General features: G+C 46.5%; 1 protein-coding gene across 2 annotated transcripts in view; it reads left to right on the top strand.

Annotated features, from left to right (window-relative positions):
- Window positions 1-15,367, top strand: part of ECPAS (Ecm29 proteasome adaptor and scaffold) — a 90,914-nt gene that overhangs the window by 57,600 nt on the left and 17,947 nt on the right. For both annotated transcript variants that reach the window (XM_074953513.1, XM_074953512.1), the window contains exons 30-41: window positions 1,379-1,546; window positions 2,650-2,729; window positions 4,813-4,918; window positions 6,042-6,089; window positions 6,918-7,039; window positions 9,362-9,512; window positions 10,161-10,226; window positions 12,446-12,535; window positions 12,767-12,833; window positions 13,801-13,892; window positions 13,997-14,063; window positions 14,366-14,557. In XM_074953513.1, coding sequence (XP_074809614.1) covers window positions 1,379-1,546; window positions 2,650-2,729; window positions 4,813-4,918; window positions 6,042-6,089; window positions 6,918-7,039; window positions 9,362-9,512; window positions 10,161-10,226; window positions 12,446-12,535; window positions 12,767-12,833; window positions 13,801-13,892; window positions 13,997-14,063; window positions 14,366-14,557 — 1,249 coding nt within the window. The remainder of the gene's footprint in view (window positions 1-1,378; window positions 1,547-2,649; window positions 2,730-4,812; window positions 4,919-6,041; window positions 6,090-6,917; window positions 7,040-9,361; window positions 9,513-10,160; window positions 10,227-12,445; window positions 12,536-12,766; window positions 12,834-13,800; window positions 13,893-13,996; window positions 14,064-14,365; window positions 14,558-15,367) is intronic.

Below are 15,367 nucleotides of genomic sequence, written 5' to 3'. Positions count from 1 at the left end.
GTTTTAATAACCAAGCAGGCAGTGCTCCTGTATGCTTCAAATACCCTGTCTGCTCTGCACAGGTTCACCACTTGCTCCCTTGCTGTGATTTGGCTTTATTGGAAACTCCACTTTAAGCAGACCGTAAGCCTCTGCCTAAGCTTTCTTCCAAAGCTTGACTAGTCACGGTGTTTCCTGCAGGACCTCCCTATCTCTGGCCTTCGATTCCTATAACCAGAGGTTCACACCTTTCTCTTGTAGCCTGGTGGAGTTAACAAACTGCGCCTGCTGTAATGAGTCAGCAGAATTTACACAGCAACTTTATGCTGGATTCTAATGTCTGCTAACAGAAGAGCACTCCGTCCTCAGTGGGGTCGTAGATTCTGCCACCCTGTTACAGTAGCGTTATGATTTGCCACCGAATCTTAGATCCCTGCCACAGTAGGGGAAATGAAGACTGAGTTTCTTTGTATTTACTTGCCATGCTTTTCAAAAAAAATTGTGACACAAGATTCTCTCTGTAGCTAAATGCCAGCTATGATACAGTACGGACTGTAGCAATGCAAACAATCGTCACTGTGGGCTAGACTCTGAACCTCTTACTTCAACTGCTGAGCCGTTACTTTGCTTGGTTACACCGATGTTACTGGGACTACTTGGGTGAATAGCTACATGTCAGCCTAGTGACTGACAGTCCCGCTTTCCGACTGCAGTAGGGCTGATGAAGTAGTGCCATCTGAGTTCCTCTAAACCCTGATGAATACAAAGCAGTAATCCCAAGCATCTTAAAGAAATGCAGAGAAGTGCTCGCTTGCGCGCGCTCTCTCTCTCTTCTTATAACCTGAGATTTTTTTTTTTTAATTTTTTTTAAAGTCCCTGTTTTTATAAATGCAACACAGTGTGTGTGCAGGGAAAACTCCGACCTGGCCAATTCCTTTTGGGAACACGTTTTCTTTGGAAAATCTGCTGCTTATTGTAATGCTCACTGCTGCACAGATGTGTATCCCCCTCACTCGCCATCTCTAGATCAGAGGGCTGAGGAGATGCCTCAAAATGAAGAGTGAGGGAGAGAGAATATGTGATATGTCATTAAGTTATCCTCCCTTCGCTGCACATGTACTGCATTACCTGTTGGGAGGCTGACAGTGTGGCTCAAAGCTGTGGGATTGGTCCTTAAGGTCAATATTTGGCTTCACTTTTATACTAACCAGATAACATAGGGAATGTAACTGAGCAATGACAAATCAGGGGTGCAATCAGGGATCTGATCCTACATTGCTTATCTCTGTGGAAGCTTTGCCGTTGACTTCAGTGGGCTCAGGATTGGGCCCTAAACAAGTAATATAGATGCACTTGTCCGCTGAAATGAATCAAATACATCCATTCTTCCTCCTTTTAGGGAGCAGCGTTCGGTTTCAATGTGATCGCTACAAAGGCTGGCGAGCAGCTAGCTCCGTTTTTGCCCCAGCTGGTCCCCCGTCTCTATCGTTACCAGTTTGATCCCAACATGGGCATTCGACAGGCTATGACCAGCATTTGGAACGCGCTTGTCACCGACAAATCTGCGGTGAGTGAGCATGAGTTCTCGTGTTCTGTTTGGGTCTGTAGGGTGTTGGAGTGTAAAGCTACGTGCTTGAGCATCTCAACGGGATTCTCTGCAAGAAGTAGCTGAGGAGCATTTTGTGAAAGGCACTGATGATCTGTGCTGTATGAGGAGGAGGAAACCTGTCACTATGTAGAGTAGGTCCTAACATAGCCAAATAGAACTGGGGATGTGGAATTTATTGGGAGAAATGGAAGATGCACAGATGTCTCCACGCTCCCTGTTATGCATGGAAGGACCTTCCTGAGCTCATCTGCAAGGGCCACATTCAAGCTCTGATGCCCCATAAATTAGGGGGTTGCAGCACTTCCTGCCTTTCTTATGAGAAGCTCCTAGGGGCCCCTGCTGCTTTGTGAGGGTACAGTTCACCCGTCAGTGGCTGAAGAGGGTTCTGGGGTTGTGGCAGCCAAAGATCAGCTGATCAGCTTCCCTGAAGTGGCGAGGAGGTGGCTCACTGGAAGAGGCAGATGCTGACTCAGTGGAAGAAGCTGTCCCCAAGCTACAGGAGGTAGGAGAGCTCAGTACTAGGCTCCTGAAACTCTGGAATAGATTAGTGAGTTTTCTTCTTAGCCCCAATCCTATCTCTCCCCATAAGAAACTCCATAAGCAGATTCAGAGGCTCTAGAGACCTGTTTATTTCTGCTTCCAAACCTCTCCATAACAAAAGGGCTGGAGGGCTCTAGCCTTTCCCTCCTCCACGTGGCTAATGTGGCTCCCCTCAGCCTTGGGCTCTGAACCAGCAGAGGGGAAGTCCCTTCCAAACTGGAACAAGAGAGCCAGCCCGAGCAGAACAGGCTCATGCAAGGTCAGCTCTGACCTTTCCCAGTTGATCAGGATTTGCTGTACTTTGGCTGGTATCTCTGGGGGCACTGTCTCTCGTCCACAAAGACCTTTCTTAGAAAGGTGGAAAATCTTGGCCGGTACTAGCTAAAGACCTGGACTTTTGCTTGCTACTGTCCCAATCATGCAGTCACACCCGTGTATGTGGATCCAGTTGCAAGGCCAGAGCCTTGGTGGGAAGCTGCAGGCTGCTCCTTGTCTATGATTTTTTTCTTTTCTTCCTCCAGGTTGATAAATACATGAAGGAGATTCTGGATGATCTGATCAACAATCTGACCAGCAACATGTGGAGGATCAGAGAATCCAGGTATAGTTGAACAGTGACCTCTTCCTCTTTAAACAAAACTGCCAGCAAGTCTTTAGAAATTTTAGTGAATTTAGAAAGGAAAAGGGCAGAGGGGTGGGGAGGAGGACGGGGGCAGAATGGAACCCACCACCAGAATAGAGTCGTGCTGCGGTAGGATGTACCGCAACGCCTTGTGTTTCAGTGTTGGATCCCATTCAGCCCTGCTGCGATACTGGGCTAAAGGCTCTGAAGAAAAGGGTCTTCTGATTGCAAAGTTCTTGGGGGTCCCAGAGCCTGAAAAGTTTCAGGGTATGTCTACACTGCAAATTAAAACCTGCAGCAGTGAGGCTCAGAACTGGGGTCAGCTGACTCGGGCTTGTGCTGCAGGCCTAAAAACAGCCATGTACATGCTCTGGCTGGAGCCCAGGCTCTGAAACTTGGCGAGCGGGGAGCAACTCCGAGCCCAGGCTCCAGCCCAAGCAGAAATGTCTGCGCTGCTTTTTTTTTTAGCTCCGTAGCATGAGCCCGAGTCGGTTGACCTGGGCTCTGAGGCACACTCTGTGTGTGGTGTGCTTGGTTGGGTTTTGGGAGGGGTTTTGAAGTGTGGATGTATCCTGTGTCACGGTCAGAGTCTATGGACAATCCATTTATCAGTGTGTAGTATAAGGACTTGGTGATAGGAGAGTGCAGTTAGATACATGAGCTGCTGTTAGTTAAACATTTTTTGATATAGCTCATCAGTAAACCAGCATAAATATCGAATCTGTGCTCCAAGCCTGATCCATCGAATGCCTCCATTCCACCTCCCCACCCAGACTTAGAGGGACTCATTAGAATATCATACTCTGGCTAGAAAATAAACCTAGAGCTGGATTACAGCAGCTGTAATTAAGGTTGCTTAAGCATTTCCGTTATAAACAATCTTTTTCAGTTGCTCATAACTTTCTCCAGTTTTCACTTTTCTGGCTGAAGTTTTCCAGGGCTGGTCTCTGCCAAAGTCTGCATTCTTATTGTTGTTAAAAGTTGGACCCAAACTAGTTCAGCAGTTCTGGAGAAATACAGGAGTGGGGAGAATAAAATGCTGTCCTCATTGTTTAAGGAAAAAAGATTGCCGTCTTTATGTGAAGAGCGTTAGTGCTGCCTCATGTGGACACTCAGACTCCTCATAAGGAGCGGTGTCTCCCCTGCAGTGAAAGTTCAGTGACGGGTCTGGGTCAACTGACTCAGGCTCTGGGGTTCAGGCTATAAAACAGCAGGTTAGACATTCAGGCTTGGCCTGAAGCCTGGGCTCTGACACCCCGCGAGGAGTATGAAGCCTGAATCAGCTGACCCAGATTCTGAGACTCGGTGCTGTGGGGTCTTTTATTGCAGCATATAATGTACTGTTGGCGTCTGGGTGAAAACTGGTTTTGATCCAGGTGAGTTACAAGGATTTGAAACCAAATTGCATTTATGGTAGTTTCTTTAATTACCATCTGCCTGTGTTGTAAAGGGAAGCAGGTTGCAATGTGTGGGCTTTTGTGTTGTACTTTGGTATATACACATTTTTTTAAATGTGCAATGAAGCAGATCCATACTGAATGAGGAAGCCGGCTTGTCGGAGAAGGTGGTGAGTAGCAGTTGTTGGGTGTGATTCACCACTTCCTTAATCTAGTTTTATGCCAGTGTCACTCCTCCAAAATCAAATGTAGTCAAGCTGGAGGAAAGCAGTGGTGAATATGGGCCGGGAAATATAATGAAGGTATCTGTTGAAGGAGATAGAGCTTCATGAGCCTACTGCTTTATTCTGGAGACAGAGGGGCCTGATTCTCATCTACACAAAGGTCATGTTGCATCTTTCTGACAGTGTAAAGGGGCTTTTTAGTAGGTGTGTGTGACATTTTCATTGACTCTCAGGCCCCTTTACACTGCCAAAATGATGCAAAGTGGCTTTAATGTAAATGAGAGTCAGACCCAGAGGTCTTTCCTGCCAAGGACGGCCTGCCTTTGGAAATAAGTTTAGATGAGAATAATGTGTGGTGGGGCTTTTTGTGGTGTTTTGGCTTTTAGTATTTTATTCCTGTATTGTATTGTATCCCTGTCTGAAACAAAACTGTGTTTGCAGCTGCCTAGCACTGAATGACTTATTAAGAGGTCGACCACTGGATGACATTATTGACAAACTTCCAGAAATCTGGGAAACCCTATTCCGAGTGCAAGATGATATTAAGGTAATAGAGCTTTCTGTTAAATTGTCAGCTCTTACAAAAAGTGTAATTGTCAAATCTGGAGGGAATATCCCATCTGCTGCAAGTTGAGAAAAGTATCTCTGCGAAGTATCAGTTACTAGCTAGGGGCTGGTCCTGAGAGCATCCCCAGCTCCCACTGAAGCCAATGGAAGTCATAGGTGCTCACCACTGTTCAGGTCCCAGTGAGTAAAATGCTTGGGAAATTCTTCATATGGTTTCCTTATAGTGTTGGGATTCCTTCTGAGAGCTTTTCCACTCGGCTTATCCAGAGCACCTTGTGCAGTTCTGGGAGAGCAAGTAGGTTTGGGGGTGCAGATACTGCACACACTGTTTTCCATTTCTCTTATACTCAATCTTGCAAAGTGCTGAGCTGTCTGACCCTGACCCAGCACAACACTTAAGCGAATGCTTAACTTCAAGCACATGAGTAGTCCAACTGGGATCGCTCACGTGTGAAAGTGAAGTACACGCTTAAGTGTTTCTGCAGGCCAGTGTGTTCAGCATCCTACAGGATCAATCCTTATATTTCCTAACATCCAGCTTTGCCTGTTCAAGCACGGCTAAAGCTTCTTTGCATCTGAAATTGTGCTGTGATTGAAGCTGTGGAGGTTAGGCCTTGTCACTTTCACAAACTCAGCTGGAACTGCATCATTTTTGCTGTGTAGTGAAAGGCCAAATAAAACCAGTCCTAAATATGATGTTGGTAAAAACAGTATATAACCGAATTCCTCAGCAATGCTTCTGAGTAGAGAATAAAGCATACAGGAGAGATTTTATGCTTCCTTTTGGAAAAGGACAGATCCTCCAACATTAGTGGCATGGAGGAACAAAGCATGGGAACTCCTTTAAATGGAAAAATGACAGCCAGCCATAAATCAGGATCAAATTGATTTCATAGCGCATGGTTCCCATTTTTTGGAATCTGAACAAAGTAAATACACAAATAGTGATAAGAGGTTGACCATACACAAACAGATCTTTTAAACGTAACCTACAGGTTATGAATCAGATTAGTCAATATTTGTTTGGACTTTCCAGACAGGTCAGTAATGATAAAGTAAAAAGTTTAAATAAAATATTAATGGAATTTTAACTTCTTCTGTAGGAGTCTGTACGAAAAGCAGCAGAACTAGCCTTGAAAACTTTAAGTAAGGTAAAATTGAACTTCTTCATTGCAGACTGTGTATGCGGTGGGTGTGTTGTATGTGGTGGTGTATAATAGTTCATTTCCACCTGTCCAAGAATGGCCTTTGATTATAAATTATTGTCATATAAACTACCCTGGTACTAAGGTGCAATGTTACGTTATAGCCCAGTGGAGATAAATATAGGTGTGATCCTGCATCCCGTACACACTGATAACCCCTGTTGAAATCAATGTGACACGTCGGAGGAAGACATCTGAAATCTGCTTCCCTGTGTGCCCTTCTTTTTCTAGAGGGTTAGAGTGGTGGTATGTACAGTATATAGTGCACATAGAAATGGAGCTGACTAAACAGGGTTTAGCTGCCCTTCCTGGCGTTTGAGACTCTCCTAATTTGGCACCTACTGTTGCGGCCATTGACCATTTGGGCCAATCTGGCTGAAATAACCTGCACAGCAGCCATGTTTCCATTCTGACCGTTACTAGATCCAATTGTTGAGGGCCAGGGCGATGCCATGCCTGGGTTTGGAGGACGGCACGGTTCGTGTCTCCATGTCCCCGTTCAGGAGCAAATATCGGGATAGCACTGGAATTTGGCTGAGCGTGTAATCCCCCATACAAAAATAATGGTGATATAACGGGCAAACCCAGACCTGACATGATCAGGCACAACTGCGTTGACTTCAGTGGGCTGCACCTACGTACACCAAGTCTGAATGTGACCCAGTCTCCTGGCTCTGGTTCCTCTGTAACTTTTCCTGTTGCATGCGGGAAGGCTCTGGGTTAAATCTGAGGAAAGATTTAGCAGTTTGTGACGTCGACTCTATTTATCCTTAGGTGTGTGTGAAGATGTGCGACCCCTCCAAAGGCGCAGCGGGCCAGAGAACTATAGCAGTGTTGCTCCCCTGCCTGCTGGACAAAGGGATGATGAGCACAGTGACTGAAGTTCGGGCTCTGAGGTTTGTTTTACATCCTGTGAATTCCCTTGGGATTGGGCTTGTGTTTGTTCCAAGGGGATTCGCTTTATTCACCTGAACTGCAGCGTGTCCAATAATCAGTTCCCATTTTAATCTCTTCTCCCCATCCCCAGAAAAAACAACCCTCTCACCTCCCCCTGCTTTCATCCAGTTAAAACAGCAGCTCAGAGAATTCTAGTTGTTTCCTAGAGTGCAATTTCTTTAACTAAACAGAGGGCTGGTGCAATGGTGTAAGTATCAAATTCAGAATATCTAGCCTCTCTGCACCTATTGAGTTCCTGGGGGCATCCAAAGGCCCCCTCTCCTTTGGTCTAAGGAGAGGAGCTACTGAGTCCAGGGCTCAAGTAAAATCTGGGGACAACAAATTAAAGACTCTCTGGGGTTGCACAGGTTCACATCTCAGCAGGAGTCAATACAGCTTTCCATATTTCTGCAGCAAGTAAACTGACCCCCATGCAGTTTGTAGTATGTGAGACTCTTCTATGGGTCTTCACAAGCTGATGATGTGTCTGCTCTGTGTGCACATGTAAAGTGCTCATGAAAAGGTATTTACCCTTGTGTCTCCTTGGCCAACATTTCTCCACTGCTCCCTCTTCATCGCCCTTTTTCAGCATTCTTTGTGCTGGTTGTGCAAACTCCAGAGGTGGCTGCATTTCAGTGGTACTAAATACCTATATTTTACTTTCTGTATCCCTTTAGGATCCTTTGAGATGAAAGAATGGCACATATTGCCGTTGATTATTATTTTGTAATCCTTTTGCTAGTGAAGTAAATGATGCAGTAACCAAGGTTCTGAAGTTAGCTAAAAGCTGAAGTGAAGCGGTCTGAAGTAATATGAACCCATTAACATTATGTTGCAGAGCTCTGACCTTGTCCCCATGGGTCTCGCGCTTCCAGGTGGTTTATGCTAGCCTCAGAGGCTCACTGCGACCCTCCACGTAGCCCTTCTCTCTCTAGGGCCAGGGTACAGTCTACTGAGCTCTTTTCATCATAAGCCAGCAAGGAGGTTGGTGAGAGAACTCCCACAGTCTCTGTTGTCCCTACGGATTATTGAAGAACAGTTTAGCCTCCTGTCCTGACAGGGGTCTGTCTTCTCCTCCCAGAAGGTGTTTCTGTAGTGGCGGGTTGAGTGGAACCTGGGCCTGCCCTCTACTCCGGGTTCCGGCCCAGGGACCCTAATGGCAGTAGCTGTTGGCAGCTGACCTTTCACCGCCAGAGTTGCTACATTTCCCTGGGCCACTTCCCCACAGCTCCCCCACTTCTCTCTCTTAACGCCTTCTTCACCCTTACCTTGGGGCTCCCTTTCCAGTGGTTTGAGGATGTCTTCATTATCCAGCCCTTCAGCCGCACTTCCTCTCTTCGGCCTGACTGGAGTGAGCCCTTTTATACTATCAGAAGGGCCTTAATTAGAGTCAGGTGTTCAAATTAGCTTAACGGCCTCACCTGACTCTGTGCAGGTTAATTGGAGTCAGGTGTTCTCATTAGCCTAACGGCTTCAACTGACTTTTTGCAGGCTAATTGGAGTCATATGTCCACCCTAGCCCGGAGCAGCCCCTACTCTGGTCAGTCAGGGAACGGAAAACTGCTTCTCCAGTGGCCAGTATATCTGCCTTCTACTACTCTGCTGTACCCAACTGGCATGGGTCTGTCACAGTTATTATCCAGCAAGATTAAAAAACAACAAACCGTAACAAATCTCTCACGAATTGTTTTCTTCCTTGTGAGAGTCTGAAAGTACTTTGTTGCCTTCCTGATTTTCAAGTGACAGTCCATGAGCACACGTCTTGAGCCAATAATTGTTTGAGGGAGGGTATAACAAATGGAATGTGTGTGAGAGAAGCAGCCTGTGTGGAATGGAGTGATGCGGTTGAACATATTGTTTTAAACGGTGGGGGTTTCACTTGTGCAGAGATGACTGAAGTCCCTGAGCTGATTTTACATAGTGTCTCTTAATCTAATAATTTAGCTGCTTCCTGTTTCGGTGTTCAAATGTGTCTAAATAATATTATCTTTGCAACACACTGGATATGCCAGGCAATCTGGACAAGAGGATAAAATAGCCTGAACAATGTGTGAGTATCAGTAGAGACTCTAGGCAAGATTCTGGTCTCCGTTAAATAGAAAAGACACAGGAAAATTACATTCACAGACATACTCCAGATTCCTACGGAGGCAGCAGATCTGAATCTGGTGGTGTGTCAGAACAGAGTTACCACGGATACCAGCTACCCTTGGGGAAAAGGCTTTTGTAAATGATTAAGTTGTACAGGCTCTGTGATGACATGAGCTTCAATTTTTTTCCAGCATTAACACTCTTGTGAAGATCAGTAAAAGTGCTGGTGTTATGCTGAAGCCTCATGCACCAAAGCTCATTCCAGCTTTGTTGGAGTCATTAAGCGTGTTGGAACCCCAGGTTCTCAATTATTTGAGTCTCCGTGCTACGGATCAGGAGAAAGTAAGTGTAACAACCATGGAGGACGTTTTCACAGCTGTTTCACAAGGATTTAGAGCTTCAAGGCTCCCACAGACATAACAAAACAAAGCAGCAACTCTCCATGAGAGGCATCCCAGGGTGTTAAGGGAATTAGCTAATGTATCTACTGAACTGTTTGTATATGACACAGAGAACCATGGAGTTACTGGAGGATTTTTTTAAATGCCTTGTGTGCCCCCAATCTTTCATAAAGGGAAAAAAGCAGTCCTGACAATAACTGTTAGTAAATCTGACTTCAGCCCTGAGTAAAAAGTTCTGGAACAGCCAGAGACCTCTGTAAGTATGTAGGCTGCATCTACACTAACAAACCTGGCACCTGTTTCCCAGAAATGCTACCTCTGAAGCACTGTTGCTAGTTATAGTGTAAACTCCAGTGTAGATCAGATTGGGGTGTTTTCAGCACTGTCATTAAACCCTGGGCTTTCCTAATGGAGAGGGGTATTAGACTACTGTGATCTCCCAAGGCCCCATTGCTGACATCTGCTATTTATCTGAAAACATGCCCGAGTCAGAGTTTGTGGGGAATCACGTTCCATTTGATGCTCAGATTTGGTGGCTTTTTCCACTGCCTTCAGATTAAGTCTGTTTTGTTTGTTCGGTTTCCTTTAGGCTGCAATGGATAGTGCAAGACTTAGTGCTGCTAAATCGTCTCCCATGATGGAAACAATTAATATGGTAGGTATTTGATTTAGGAAAGGTCCTAAAGTAGACTTGTGGGAGGGTGGATAATGATCAAAGTGGTAACATGGTGGGGAACTTCTCTTCAGGCTTTTATCAGACAACCATTCATTTGATTGTCAGAGTTCCACAGGTATGGGCTCTTGTCCACCTCTTCATTTGGTTAATGCCTTCTCTCCCCCCTCCCCCCCAATACCTCATACAGGAGGCTGCTGGCCTTCCTTCTGCATCACAGCAGCTGCCATGCGGACACATGGGGAGATCCTCATCTGGTGTCCATTGTCATGGTTCCATTGAGGTCAGTAGAGCTGCGACAGTTGGCACCAGCTGAGGAGCTGCCCATGATGTGGTGAAGAGCATAGGAGTGTTTGTTTTGTTCTTAAGGGTGACAACTAATGCTGCTCCGTGGGAGACCCAACAATTTCAGGGGGATGCTGAATGCTAGCATGGAGGGACTCCTCCACTTCTTTAAGAGTCGAAATGCTTCTCCTCTGTAGTTAGCCTTGTCTCCATTTGCCCGAGGATCTGCACTCCTAATTTGTTCCCAGCTTGGGTCCACAGGAGGCAGTGTGAAGGAATTGCTCTTGGACACTGGCTCAGAGCTCTGTTGTTTTTCCCTTTCTTCTGTCCTACCAGTGGTTTTTAGTGCTTTAGACATTTAGATCTGGGTCAGGACAGTACTTCAGTGGGAAACCTTTGGGGAAAATCCAGCTGCTGTTGAAATGGTGTAGGTTATTCAGTATTCCACACCTGTTTTTCCCCTTCACTGGTGCCCAGGCACGCTGTCATGGGATGCTGTTCTGCTGGAGGAGCTGCCGTCTGAGTGAAAAGTACAGCTGTGGCCTCTTCTTCGGTTTGAACTCTATGGCTGTCTTCAGAAGGGATAGGGCTGTGACCGCCACTCTTTACCCAGCCTGTGACATGAAGGCAGACAGGAATATAAACACCGGTGCTGGCGGCTGTCCCAGTTGTTCTTAATAAAACCTCCGTTGTGCGAGGTGCTGTGGCTGTTCCGTGCCATTGTGGGCTCGGTGATGTGGTCTCTAAAGCACCTGTGGATAAAAGGCTGTATGTGACAGTGTATGTGCTGGTGCCCTAAAGACTTCAGCGGCTGCTGCTATCTCCCCCGGCTGGGAGAGAAGAGGCGGCTGCTGCTGGTGTCTTCCCACCTCCTCCCAGCTGTGTGACTGTGCTGCCCCCTGCCGTGGGTGCTCTCTGGGTCTCACCGAGACCGCAGTACTCCCTGCAGTAGTCAGGCACAGGCCCCACAAAGACAGGCTCTGCTCACAGCACAGCCATCTGGTGTAAAGGGAAATGAAGCCATCTTGTCTTCTGTGCATCCCCTGCTCATGTGGACGCAATTTCATGTGGCTCGGAGAAGCAGACTCCCTGGTAAAGGGCAATAGCAAATTGCTCACAGGATGTATTGGCCTTGGAGGGCTGTCCGTGAGACACAAGGCCTCCAGCTGACGCACCATGCTTGGGCTCCACCTTATGGCTCAGTCTTACCTTTGGTGACAATGTTGCCAAACGTCCTAATAATCTGAGGGTTTCTGTACTGTCAGCATAACTCCATGAGCAATGTAACTTGGAATGGGAATGCTTCTTTTTTTATTACTGACTTAAATCTATAGAAACCCTAGGAAGGAAGCGGAGGAAAGTGCTATGCTTTTGTTGGGGTTTCTGGTGTTCCAGAGACATGATTGTTTAAAAAATCATGGTTTTTAGAAGAGAAATTTCCTTCCATTTGCTATTAACATCTTAGATGATTGAGGTTGGAAATAATCTCAGCATTGTCTGGTTCTGATGCATTAGTGCTGCGGTATTGAGGTTTCACATGGCTGCTGGGGAATGTTTATGTCCCCACTAAAATTTACACCCACAAATTTATTTACTTTGTATTTTTAAGACTATATAAAATAAAACTGCTACCAAGGGCCCAATTCAGCACTTTGATGCACCAGCTCTACAACGGGGCAACCGTTGGTTTAAGTGGGGTCACCCCAGTGTACAACGGGTGTAACTGCGTGATGAATCAGGCTGCTAATCTGTATTTGGGGCCTGACAGTGTCCCTTTAAAATGAGTGCTGTACGCTACAGTAAGCTCCCAAGTGCAGTGAAGAACAAGCAGATTGCATCTTTTCTGTTTATGGCACAGACCTGGCTTCAGTGTCTTCGCCTCAAGGTTTACTCTTTCATCCCTTCCCTTTCCATAGTGCTTGCAGTATCTGGATGTGTCTGTCCTGGGTGAGCTGGTTCCTAGGCTGTGTGAGCTGATCAGAAGTGGAATAGGCCTGGGCACTAAGGTATGTGTGCAGCATTACTAAGACTTGGGCAGTGGGGGAGGCAAAATGCTGCAATGGCAACCTTATGATGTGCTTGTAATAGCTGAAAACTGCAGCTTTCCGATCGGGATTCCTGTCCACCCACGTTACTTGTTTCTCTACATGTGTGCTAATAAACTCACCTTTGTTGTGCAGCTGGTGGATTCTGTAGGATAAGCTAATAACCTTGATTTTTCTCTTGCAACCTTTCAGGGAGGCTGTGCTAGTGTCATTGTGTCACTAACCACTCAGTGTCCCCAGGACTTAACGCCGTACTCAGGTAAGGTTTGCTTTCAGATGCGTTTAGACTCTTTTCTGAATAGCCTGGTTTCCACTGTCGCTATTTGCTGCCAGCACAGAGTGCTCTTTGTCTTCCCTGGCCCTCCCTCGGAGCTGCTTCACGCAGAAGAGGGTTGTAGGTTAAGCCCTAAAAGGGGTTAAGGGTGTGGCTCAGCAATGGGCTAGGGCCTCTCCCTGCCACGTCTGACGCAGACTAGCGATAGCTGTGTTTTAACTGCAGTTGCGAGCACATTTTCCTTCACCAGCATGACCAGGGATTAAGGGTATAACAGGGCTGTCCCCCTGACACAGCTAGAGCACGTTTCCGCTCTGGAATGGGACTTCAGCAGTGCTGCCCAGCTGTGCGAAAATCTTGTTTAATGCACTGGCCAGCAGTGTCTTTGTTCTGCTGTAGGGACTCGCTCATGCTTATAAGTCTGCTACTGCCTTCAAGCTGATGGAGTTGCTTCTTCAGCTCAGGAAGTAGGGGCTCATGCTGTTAGACCTGAAAGCCTTGTGTTCAGCCCCGACTGGCCACCTAATGAGGGACACAGCTACTGTTGGAGCATCCAAGGCTTTATCACGATTTGGGAGCCTTGGGCAGGTCTCGTCTACGTTACGAGAAGGAAATATAGTTGAATGGGTTGGGGGACAATGGTGCTGAAACCAGATGCCCTTGTAGATCAGCTATGGCTATGTATGTCACTAGCTGCAGAACAGCAGTATTGTCCTCCTGGCTACGCTCCCGTGACAGCTGTTCTAACCGGTTTCAATTTTGTGTGTTTACATGGGGCCAGATGGAGTTTTATCATCCTGTTAAAGGACACTTTTTCATGCATAATTAACAAACCAAAGAAGGTGACTGATGCAGAAACAGAAATGATGTAATAAAATACAGGCACTCTAACCCATAGCAGTACAAGTCCAAGTTTGCGTTAGCAGAATCAATCCTGTCTCTTTTCAAACAGGCAAACTCATGAGTGCTTTACTCAGTGGGCTGACTGATCGCAACAGCGTGGTGCAGAAGTCTTTTGCATTTGCTATGGGGCATCTAGTTCGGGTGAGCTGGTGTCTTTTAATTGTATTTATTATATTGTTTTTTTGGGGAGGGGGATGGTTACGTGTATTTAAATGATTTGAGTGTCTCTCTGACTTTTTTTAAAGACCTCCCGGGATAGTAGCACTGAGAAACTACTGCAGAAGCTCAACAGCTGGTACATGGAGAAGGAAGGTATGTGGTTTTTGGTGGTATTTCAGGCTTACCATACGATGCAGGGAACCAGCTCCTGGGTGTGGGAGATGCTGGTCAAGGCGTGTTCTAGTATTTTTCATCCCCATTCATGCAGTGCACTAATGTGTAAATTTACTAGACGAATAACTAATGGAAAACATAATGCTGCTCCTCTCCTATACACCCGTGTGACTCCCTCCCCTGCTTCCGGGGAGTCACTCTGGATTCTCACCAGCGAGGGAGAGAAGTCTCTGGCTCCAAATGACCAAACTGTGTCATTGTTTTCTCCCCTTGTCCTTCAGAACCGATCTATAGGATAGGCTGTGCTTTAACTGTTCATGCCATCGGGCGCTACAGCCCGGATGTGTTGAAGAACCATGCCAAACAGGTCTTGCCTCTGGCATTTCTGGGCATGCATGAGGTCCCAGATGAAGAGAAAGGAGAGAAGGATGATTCTAATCTGTGGACCGAAGTGTGGCAGGAAAATGTACCTGGTAAGTTGACCGGGAGATCGGTAGACACTTGCTTATTGCTGGGGTTGCTGGGAATCTAGAGGAAACATCATCCATAAAATATGCGAAAAATTTAACCTTTAATTCTAATTCAAGTACCTGCTCATGTCCATTCCATGTTAGGTGTGTGTGTGCTCGCCACATGCACCAGTGCCAGAAGTTTTTCCCTCCGTGGTATCCGTAGTGGACCAGCTCTGGTGCCCCCTGGAGCGGTGAGCACATGCCGCGGTATGCTCCCCCCATCCTCAGTTCCTTCTTGCCACCAGTGATGGTGCTGAAATGTCTGCTGCTTTGGTTAGCTTTTCGCTTTGTTCAGTGTGTCTCACGAACGTTTTTTCCTGTAAAACAGTTGTATATAGTTAATAGTTAGCCTTAGTGTTAGTTAGGGTGACCCGATTTTATAGGGACAGTCCCCATTTTTGGGTCTTTTTCTTATATCGGCTCCTATTACCCCCTACCCCCGTCCCAATTTTTCACACTTGCTGTCTGGTTACCCCAGTGTTAGTTCTAGTTAGTTAGTTGGTCCCAGACAGGACTCAGCCTAGGGCCGGGGCATGCCCTGGTCCCTGCCCCGGTCCCCAGGCTTTAAGCCATGCGATCATTGTAAGCAGCCTATGCCCATCAGCGACCCACATGGTAATTGTTTAAGGTGTCTAGGTGAAAGACACATAAGCAACAAGTGTCGCATCTGTAAATCATTTAAACCCTGAACAAAAAAGGGGAGAGACATCCATCTCAGGACACTCCTGATGGAGTCGGTGCTGACCTTGGCACCGGAGCACAGGTCTGACT

This window comes from Natator depressus, chromosome 5 (assembly GCF_965152275.1).
Source record: "Natator depressus isolate rNatDep1 chromosome 5, rNatDep2.hap1, whole genome shotgun sequence".
Taxonomy (NCBI): domain Eukaryota; kingdom Metazoa; phylum Chordata; order Testudines; family Cheloniidae; genus Natator; species Natator depressus.
This window is presented reverse-complemented; position numbering and strand designations above follow the sequence as displayed.